At 33.6% G+C, this 11,269-nt stretch overlaps 1 protein-coding gene and 1 non-coding gene across 2 annotated transcripts; both read right to left on the bottom strand.

Annotated features, from left to right (window-relative positions):
- Nucleotides 6,155-9,949, bottom strand: LOC109328049 (TITAN-like protein). Its single transcript, XM_019561297.1, has 7 exons — nt 9,459-9,949; nt 9,249-9,375; nt 8,575-8,905; nt 8,221-8,294; nt 7,822-7,867; nt 7,100-7,527; nt 6,155-6,413 (listed from the first exon to the last, which is right to left on the bottom strand). The coding sequence occupies exons 1-7, from the start codon at nt 9,713-9,715 to the stop codon at nt 6,378-6,380; spliced, it is 1,299 nt and encodes a 432-aa protein (XP_019416842.1). The 5' UTR covers nt 9,716-9,949; the 3' UTR covers nt 6,155-6,377.
- On the bottom strand, nt 10,016-10,096 carry TRNAL-AAG. The gene has a single exon. It is a non-coding gene; the product is annotated as a tRNA-Leu (tRNA).

Genomic DNA, 11,269 nt, shown 5'->3' with positions numbered 1-11,269 from the left:
TTAGAAACTTTGTCTTAGAGGAAGAATCTGTATCTTTTCCAGATGCGACTCATATGGTTGCTTTTGAAGAAGCAAATTTGGAACCTCCTCAGGACATAGTTGATGAAACCTTCCCTGCTCAAGGTGAGTTAGTAATTCATGAAGGACAAACTCAAAACCCTCAGGAACATGGACAAGAGGTGCAAGAGCCTATAGCTTTGCGTAGATCCACTAGAGAAAGGAGAAATGCAATTTCGGATGATTACATTTGCTTTCTTTTGGAACATGAGGGTGATGGCTTAATGGACAATGATCCATTAAACGTTCGTGAAGCCATCCAAAGTTCCAATTCGGAAAAGTGGATTGAAGCAATGAAAGAGGAGTATAAATCCATGCAAGACAATAAAGTTTGGGAACTTGTCCCATTACCAGAAGGTAAGAAACCCATTGGTTGCAAATGGATTTTTAAGACCAAGCGGGATTCTAATGGTAATGTGGAGAGGTATAAGGCACGTCTTGTAGCTAAGGGTTTTACTCAGAAGGAAGGGATTGACTATAAAGAGACTTTCTCTCCGGTTTCATCGAAAGACTCTCTTAGGACAATCATGGCTCTTGTAGCACATTATGATTTGGAGCTTCATCAGATGGATGTCAAAACAGCTTTTCTAAATGGAAACATTAATGAAAAGATTTATATGGTGCAACCAGAACACTTTGTAACGGGAGACCGAAAGAATATGGTTTGCAAATTGAAAAAATTCATCTATGGGCTAAAACAGGCATCTCGTCAATGGTACCACAAATTTCATGAGGTGATTCTCTCTTTTGGTTTTGAGATGAATTCAGTTGAAGATTGTGTGTATCACAAGTTCAGTGGGAGCAAGTATATTTTCTTGCTCTTGTATGTGGATGACATACTGCTTGCCACTAATGATGTGGGTACCTTGTTAGAAACCAAGACATTTCTATCCAGTAATTTTGAAATGAAGGATCTTGGTGAAGCTTCATTTGTATTAGGAATCCAGATACACCGAGACAGATCTCGGGGTATTCTTGGATTATCACAAAAGAGCTATATAGAAAAGGTGCTCAAAAGGTATGGCATGCAGGACTGTAAAGTAATGGATACTCCAGTTGCTAAGGGAGACAAATTTAGTCTCAATCAGTGCCCTAAAGGAAATCTGGAAATTCAAGAAATGAAAAATATCCCTTATGCATCAGCTGTAGGGAGTCTTATGTATGCTCAAGTATGTACGCGTCCGGATATAGCGTACATAGTTGGGGTTTTAGGCAGATATATGAGTAATCCAGGAATGGACCATTGGAAAGCAGCCAAAAGGGTCATGAGGTACTTAAAGGGAACAAAAGACTATATGCTCACATATAGGAGATCAGACCAATTAGAGATCATTGGGTATTCTGACTCCGATTTTGCGGGATGCCAAGATAGTACATGATCTACTTCGGGCTATGTTTATCTGTTAGCTGGTGGTGCGGTTTCTTGGCGTTCTGTCAAGCAAAACCTTGTAGCTTCATCCACCATGGCAGTAGCATATATAGCATGTTATGAGGCATCACTTCAATCATCATGGTTGAGAAAACCTTGTAGCTTCATCCACCATGGCAGTAGAATATATAGCATGTTATGAGGCATCACTCCAATCATCATGGTTGAGAAATTTTGTCACTGGGCTGCGGATTGTAGAAAGGATTGACCACTAAAGTTATACTGTGACAATAAGTCAGCTGTGGTGTTCTCCAACAACAATAGGAGTTCGGCAAAGTCGAAACACATCGACATTAAGTTCCTAGTTGTTAAGGAGAAGGTACAAAATGGACAGCTTTCCATAGAACACTTAGGCACTAACTCCATGATTGCGGATCCTCTCACAAAAGCTATCACACCCAAGGTCTTTCATGAGCATGCTGCTCACATGGGTGTTCTACAGTGTGAGGATATTTTGGTTTAGTGGGAGTTAGAAAGTGCACACATTTTGTTATGTTCTATGTAATTTCAGTATTTTGTATGAATACTTTGTATTCAAACTTCAGTTGATTAATCATTCAGTTTGGTATTCTGTCATTATACTTTGTACAATAAGGTTTTATGTTATTATTAAGGATCTCACTAAAGTTAAGTAGGACCAGTTGAAAATTGACATGTACAGATCATATTCATGTAATTTTCATGCTACACATTTCATGATGTATCTATGTCATTTAGTTGTGTCAATGTTGATGGTCATTGTTGAATTAGCCATGATTGATATGGCGAAGTTCACTGTGGTTCGATATGGAGACAGGACTAATGGACGGGATAATTTGGATATGCCTAAGTCATAATGGAAATTAAGCGCGCAATAAGGATAACACGTACGGAGAATCATATGTGTGACCAGTGGGAGATTGTTGGAATTTCTGACAATTTATGGGTCACAAATATAATTCTATAATTGTGTTATGGCCATTATGTAATTAGCCAAAATATAAAATGATCTTAAGTAATTAATTTGGTGGCTAAGGGCATATGTGTCATGAAATAATAATAAGTGTAGATACCTTCAGGCAATTTCTGATTTGATGAAGGGACTGAATCAGAATTATTGCAACTAAAGTAGTAACCACTACGAGGTTACTTTTATGGGTTATGGTCCCCATTTGTAGAGCAACAGGTTTTCAGGTGTAAAGTTGAGGAGAATAAGGTAGGATGAGGATAGTGTTATCCAACAAGGATATATAACACTATCAACTCATCCATTAGGGATATATAACATAAGGCAACCATAAGGCTCCTCTTGACCAAGAACACACTCTCAAGAACTAAGGGATTTCTCTCATTCCCCTCTAGAGAGAAACGAAGGAAAACCATTCGGGCTCTAACATCTGGAAGATCACACCCTCATACCTTCGAGATTCCGGAAATGGCTCAACAATGTATGTTCTTCATCTTCACCATGAACTCATTTGGGGTTTCTTCGGTTTGGACCATGATTGTTCCATTTGGGTTTATGTATGGGCATAAACATTAGGTTATGGGAACAAAGTCATGGTCATAAGGACTTCCGCGTTTAATCTATGGATTTCTGATGGAGAGATATTCTCCAACAGATGAGTGACACACAACACAAAGAGAACTAAAAACATAGTAACAAAAACTCATTTTGGTTCGTTACACAATGAATCAATAATTATATGATTTAATATGTATAAACTAACAGTGTAAGTGTTTTTACACTTCCAACAAATCATATGCCTTTAATTTATTAACCATCATTGACTCTCAAACAAAAGTAATACAAATCAATGTTAAATGATATACTAACAGTGTAAAAAATTGTATATTGTCGGTGCACAGATTTTAAACTCGTAATTATAATGAAGTGTTGCTCAAATATACAAAAGAGAAGAAATATTTTATAATCAAATTATATATGCAAATTTATAATTTCTAGGGGATGATGATGATAAAACTTGTATAGTCATTATTTCCTAGATGATATGTGACACACACTACAAGGAGAAATAAAATCATAGTAAATTGTATAAAAAACTCGAATGCATCAATAATTATAATCAGGTGTTGCTCAAATATACAAAAGAGAAGAAATATTTCTAATCAAATTATATATGCAAATTTATAATTTATAGGGAATGATGGCGAAAAAACTTATATAGTCATCATTCCCTATATGATGTGTGACACACACCACGAGGATAAATAAAATCATAATAAATTATAAAAAACTCGTTATATTTTGTTACAGAATGCATTAATTTTTTTAAGGAGATATTACTTAAATATACAAAAAAGAAGAATTATTTTATAATCAAATTGTATATTCAAATATGTAAATGCTCAATTTATTCTAGCTAAGGTATAATAAATTAATAATAAATTAATATTAAATTATACTGAAATTTAATTTAAAATTACACTTATTGTCTCTTTTCTTGTGTGTGCTTAAAAAATGCAAAGTATTTTATATAAATTTACTAAAACTTACCTGATATTATTATGATTTACTCTTTTTTGTACTTCCAAGGATATCATCTCACCTTTGTAGTTAAGGAACTATCACTTTTGGAGTTTGTGATTGTCTTTCTCAACAAGTGTTGTTCTCATGAATTGAATATTCGACCTTAAGGATTCAATAAGACTTTACACAACGCCTTCTTCGTCACTATGTTTTACTCTTTTGATTATAAGTTGATGTATGTTTTATGTCAATTTATTGATTGTATGCTTAATGCTCTTTGAATTCGGACAATTTTTTGTATGACTCGTTTTTTTCCTTTAATTGGGAAATAACATGATATAAATCAATCTTTACTCTTTATAATTATAAGAACATGCTTTGAACATTGGGAAATAACATGCTCTGAATTCCATTGTCCTTGTTTATGTTGTTAATTAATTTCAACATGAAAAATTGGGTAATCCCAATTTTCAATAAAGAGTGGTTGATGAAGAAATCGATAATTATTATAATGGAGGTTTTTAACATGAATTGTTGAATACAGGTCTTCCATTCATTATCAGTGTCAAATATAATTTTAGATTGAAGGGAAATCAAAATTCATAACCTTTTTATCATTGTTAATTCTCTACAAGGTTTCTATTTACACTTTATTCACATGACTTAGGTAATAGTTGTTAAGAAAACTTTATTATATGTAGAGACACATATACTTGCAGGAAAGCTAGTGGAAAATAGAAAAGAAATCCAAATTGCTAGAGTACTTTATTATAACAAATTAATGCTTTTTTTTGGGTACTATACCAAAAGTATTTTCTCACATTTTTATAAGCAACTAATTCATTTCAAAGTGTATGGTTATCTCTTTCAATAAGTCTCATTCTCATAAATCAAATGTTTGACATTTTAATCATCCTAAAGATCTAGCAAAACTTTACACCACTAAACTAAATAATGCACTAATATGTTGACACTTTGCTGAAACACAACTAGACTAAATGTTTTATGTTTCTATTTTCAGTTTTTTTTCAATTTTTTTTCTTTTGATGTTTTTATTTCCTTAAAACATATTTCTTATTGTCATTTTCATTTCCAAAACTCTTACTCTAAATTTCGCAAATGAGAATAATTATTTTTGCAAATAATTTAATTTTAAATTTAATCACTAAAGTAATGAACCCACTAATTTTATAAGACTAAATAATGCATTAATATACTTGCATTTTCTTTTCCAACAAATTTTATATCAACAATACAATGAACATATTTAATTGGTAGACTGTCATTAACTATCACATACATGTACAATGTCATAACAGACATCATGCACTTATAATTACTCTCCAAAAAGTTAAAGTTATAATGAATCTATAACATATAAATGCTTTATTATTTAATTCATATTGTATGAGTTTCAAGGGGTGACAATTTTCATCCCAAAGTCATATATTACCACCATCATAATCGTTACTATTTCAACAATAATATTAAGAAAGATGAAGAAAAATTGTTATGCTTAAGAGAGAAAGAAATAAATTTTATTATAAAGACGTGTGATAATCTGAATGAATGAGACACTCATTAATTTATTTTGACATTTTTATTGATTAGTGGAGAAAGTAATTGAAATATATATCCTACACATTCTACACATTCTATATCTTTTGATGTTAAATGTTATGTACATATTTAAGAAATTATTAAATTATATTAAAAATTGATATTATTCGATTAAAATAACCAAATTTAATACATATACTGAATTAAATGAAGAAAAAGACATGAAAAAGAGAAGTCATAAATAGGGGCATAATTGAAAATAAAGTATAAATATATATTGAATTTATAAAACATTAAAAAATTGGAATAACATGAAAAAAAAATTCAAACATGAAAAGAAATGGAATGAATGAAATAAGAGGTTGTTAAAAAATTTCAAACAATATAAATGCTTCATTATTGAAAATGATATTTTTCATTTTTAGAATTTCCGAAAGTGGAACTCATTTTCTGGAATATGAAATGAAAATAACAATGCAAACATGTTTTTATCATTCTTTACTAATTTCATTTGAAAATGGAATTAGGAAATAGACAATAACTAATTGCAATTACGATAACTGCACAAAATGTCAATTGCAGTCATCCCTACGTTCAATATCTAGGCAGACAAACTATAACAAGAATTGTTGACACAGCACATAAAATGTACTATAATTGATTGGCTTTGACCTGTCATTGATGTAGAGTAACAGCCCTCGTTCCTTGCTCATGATATGTACATGTTTTACTCAACTATGGTTTATTTCAAGGATTGAAATGAACACAGTGTTTCATTGTGTTAATTCCATTCTGCTTCTATATGCAAAAGATGATGAAATACAATAATAATGTCTCCTTGAACAACTTGTACCAGAAACTTCACTGACTAGCATGATCACCATCACTATCCATCCGCTGCAAAGAATGAACAAGAGGAACACTTTATATTTACAAATGTTTGGTTAAAATATAAACGTGGATATCAAAATAGCTTTAACATATATTGCTAAGGAAGAGTACAAACTAACTATCTCAGACTAGTATTATGAACTCATGCATATTTTCCAGTTTGCTGTGAATTTCACCTTCTTCAGGATTAGGACCCCGTAGTTATCACCCTAGAGAAGGGCAATGAACTCAGAAAAGTTAAATGGTAAACATCTTGTACATTTAAAAAACTTTTTAAGCTGAAAATAACTTTTTAAAAAATGAAAATGCATAAAAACCGTTCACCATTCTGTACCTAAACAGAAACTAATTTATAGTACAAAGTAAAATTTGACATCTACAGTTATTTGGAGGGTTAAACATCCCGACCCACTAAACCTGCTACCTACCTGTATGGCTGTATCCAACAATTTTTATTGGTTGTTAAATAAAATGGTCTTGTTGCCTCTAGGCTGGCCAATCGGTTTTCCGGAAACTCCAGTTACAAAAATAAGGTACCCATTTGTGTCCATCCCACCATTTTGCAACCCATTCATCAAACAATCTAGTCATGTTTGGCCAGTTTGCTAGCCCCAAAGCCAGCTTGGTTGGCTGATAGTTTAAAGAAAACTAAACCAGTGACCTAGGAATCTACATCATAGGACAAGACTCACCATTCTTTTGCTAACATAAGGCTGTATCTTGACTGGCATCTCAGGTTGAGTTTCAATGTTTGATGATTTTTGCTTCTCCCTCTCAAATTCTTTTCTGGATTCTTTTCTGCTACCAGATTGCCATACTCTACCAAAATTAGGAAGCCAATTGGCATCACAATCAGTCTGCACTGTCTCTCCTCTCTTCTCCATTTCCAATTCAATCTTTCTCCTTTCTGCCCAAGCTGCTCCCACCCGTTTTGGATTCAACTTTTTGGACTTCCCTGACTTGTTAGAATGAGGAAAAAGGTTTCCTAAAACAGTTTGGGAATGCATCTGAACTCCCTCAACTGCTTCCAACCATGGTGGAGGTGCTCCAGAATGAACATTTCCAATTCCACCAGCAATTTTAATAGGCATAGAGGAGATCCGGGTGAGCATCTGCAGACCTGAAAAAGCAGAAAGATCACATGTAGAAAATGCATCATGCATGCAAGTCCACCACTACACTGATAAGCTCCTCTATGCTACATATTTGTTAGTGAGCTATAACACAATAGTGAAATCTTCACCTTTTTATGGCATATGGATTAGTCTTAAATATTTTGCAGTTAGCACATATGTACAAATGCAACATGCAATATTGCTACTAAAAGTTTACATACAGTTGACATGTGCTTCACAGATTTACAGTATGATAAGAATGGAAGCAAAACAAAATTGATATAATTAAAGATGAATACCCTGATGACTGCTCTCCCCGCTTACCATTCCACCATTGTTACTGACCTGGCACAGTCATACAGATCACAATAATTTTATCAGTCTTGAAATTACACAGTATATTATATTAGATATAATAAAGGAGAAAGCAACAAATGGAAAAATGTTAAAGAGAGAGAGAGAGAGAAAATTAGATATTAAAAAAGCGTACAAGCATGCATTGTAAGAAGCACACTATGATCCTTTATAATCAAAATATGAAAATAAGATAACTAAAAATCGAAAAAAACTTCAGATGCAATGATCTTGCCAACCAATTAATTGACCAACCAATGACTGCAGAGTGTCTCAAACTGATAGTTAGGTTTCTAATGAGAAACAGTTAAAACCTACAACATAAAGATAGACAAGGAACTTACCCCTTTATTGCTGGAGTTACCAACACTTGACCATTGTCTCCCATTACAAGGGAGAGAATGACTTCCCCTTTCAACTGAGACACAACAAAAGCACATAGAAGATAAGGCTAGAGTTTAACAAAAAATATATGCCAATGACATGCCAATTTTCTTATGTCGGAGAATCAAAGTTTATGTATGTATGAAGAAAACAGGGTGGGCTCAGTTGCAATTAAATGGTGAAATTGTGTGAATGTGAAGTACTGAAGTATGTGTGTCTTGTTTAACATTGTTGTTTAACAGTTTAACATATCCCATCTGAATAATAGCAGTACAGAATATTAAATGACATTTCAATAGAAGAAATATGCATACCTGCAAAATTCTGCACAGAAGAGTTTGCACCAGAGCATAATGTTTCCAAAGGTAAAGAGGTAGCAACATTGTTGTCTACCAGATCAGCATTGCCAATGCCAGAGAGACCTGAATAGGATACCTGAGACTCATTTGTATAGCATTGTAAAGGCAAAACACCATTTGAAGGGTGTGATTTCACAGAATGGGAATAAACATTATCAAAACTATCTATATTTCCATTTTTGTGTTGATTATGGATATCAGTTGAAGGTCGAAACGCAGTTCCACTGTGGCATCCCTCACTCAACGACATAGCTTCATTTTTCAAGGCTGTACACCTCTTTTCCCACTGCAGTAACAAAGAAATGACAAACATAAACATTTAACAATTACACTCTAAATCATGAGTTTCTTTTCATTCTGTAATTTTTTACCTAAAAAACTAATTGTAAAATAGAGTATATCCACTTTAATCGCTAAGGAAAACATCAACCCCAGATTAGAACCGAGAAGTGAAAACCAGAAAAAAGACCCAACTCAATTTAGTTCTTTTGAAAAAGATGAAAATTGCTAATTTGTGAGACCTTTCATATCTCAAAATCTGACTCAAGGGCAGTTATTTTCTAAGAAACTAAAGTGCATACTTAAACTATAAACTATAAGTTTGGATATTGATATATTTTTTGGAGCACCTTAGCTAAATCATCATCAGAAACAGTAAATGCATTCAACTGATCCACAGGACCACCATATTTCCAGAAGAAATGCTTCAAATTCTTCACATGATCAACGCTCGCAAGGTGACAAATCGCATTAGCACTGGAACAAGAACCAATAAAACATCAGTTTCAGTTAAAACAAAACCAACACTACAATAACTTTATCAATTTGAGATTCAGTACCAGGCAAAGGAACTATCAAGCTCAATTATATCTTTGTCACAAAAAACACACCAGAATCGATTGCGAGAAGCGAGTTGAGGGGTGAGAGTGGAAGGATTGTTGAGGAAGAAACAAACATCGGAAAGTTTGTTACGGAATCGAGTGAGGAATGTAGAAAGTGATGTCTTGTGATTAGGGAAGTACTTATGACGGAGACCTCGGTTGTGGTTTAAATTACACACTTTGCAGAATTCGAACTCGCTTTTTGCATTTTTCATTGTTGCCTTTGTTCCAGGTTTATGGTTCTTCAGTTATTCTCACTCTATAATATGCTAAATTATGCAATGTTTAAACAAAAGTTAAACAAAAAGTACGTATGAGGATTTTCATCGAACAGTTGAGGGGCAGAAAATAACGTCGGGGACAATAATACGACGATACCTAACAGAGACAGTGATTGATCGGTGGTTGGAGTCGCCGGAGGTTAGATCGTAGTTTGAGGGGTGAAGCGTGTGGATTAGGAGAGAAAAGTTTTTAAGGGCTTCAAGAAGAAAACAGAGGCAGAAAAGAAAAAATAATGTTGAGAGTGGGATTTGAACCCACGCCCTTTCGGACCAGAACCTTAATCTGGCGCCTTAGACCAACTCGGCCATCTCAACCTTGGTGATTAATTTCCACAACGCGTCCTAATTGTTAGTATATTGTAAGGGCTTTTTGGGGCCATTATAAATTAAGGATGACACTATTGACATTATCATTCTTCAATGAGAAAATTGAATACATAATTAATAATCTCACACTAAAATGAATCATCGTGCTAAAGTGACCTTGGATTATGCTTTCTTGATGTATTGGAGAACAAAGTCACCATAGAAACAAGACAGCAACAATACAATTAAATTAATTGTATAGTTAATTAGTTAACTGGGTAATTGTCAATCGATTAACAAAACTGTTAATTGATTATCTGGTTAGAAAATCAAGTGAAACATTGGTTGAACAATTATTGTAATTGATATATTTCATACATTCTACACATTTTGACACATGTTCAATTGTTTTACCACATGTGTTTATTAGCTTGTTAGAGAGTTAGTTAGGTTAGTTGCATTGCTTGCTTTGCAAGACAAACAACACTCTCTTATATCATTTTAATTCAATGAGAAAAATTTACAATATTCATTTTATGCTTTCATATTATTTTCATGATAAGATTGGCGGAAATATAGGGAAGGATTTTCCAACTAGGTATATCTCAAACTTTCACATATTTCATTCCCACGCAACCCTTTCCACCAGTTTCCCAAGCAAATATCTCCTTAACCATACTGCCAGTGCCTTTAGAAGACAAAACAACTATCCATAAATACATATACTTTTAACATTCTTATCAAACAAGTTTTGAAGTTTGGCAAAAATTCTGAATAATTGTAGTCTATTTTCTAGTGAAGTTAGTTTAATTGTGAAATTGTTTTGTACCATTATTTGGTTTTGGCTTCACCAATCTTAATGTTTTATTTAGTTCGTGGCCTAATAACATCTTAAGCTTCGATGCCATAACATCGCACTGTATAGGGCCTAAGGTCCGAGTCTACTAGCACTTAAGGTCCGAGTCTACTAGCACTTAAGGTCCGAGTCTAATAATTGAGCTACATCACCATAATAACGAGTATATGAGAAGTTCCTCCTCGTCTATAAGCTCGAGGTCCAACATGGAATGGCAGAAAAGGAGGTTTAAGGGCCTTTTTTTTGTGGGTCAGTCCAGCATCTTTCAATACCACTGTCCACTGGGGCAGCGTTTGTAACTATAGGGTCTAGGCAGCAAGGTAAGA

The sequence above is a fragment of the Lupinus angustifolius genome, chromosome LG15 (assembly GCF_001865875.1).
Source record: "Lupinus angustifolius cultivar Tanjil chromosome LG15, LupAngTanjil_v1.0, whole genome shotgun sequence".
NCBI classification, from domain to species: Eukaryota; Viridiplantae; Streptophyta; class Magnoliopsida; order Fabales; family Fabaceae; genus Lupinus; species Lupinus angustifolius.
The sequence above is the reverse complement of the archived record's forward strand: the minus strand, read 5'-3'. Positions and strand labels throughout refer to the sequence as shown.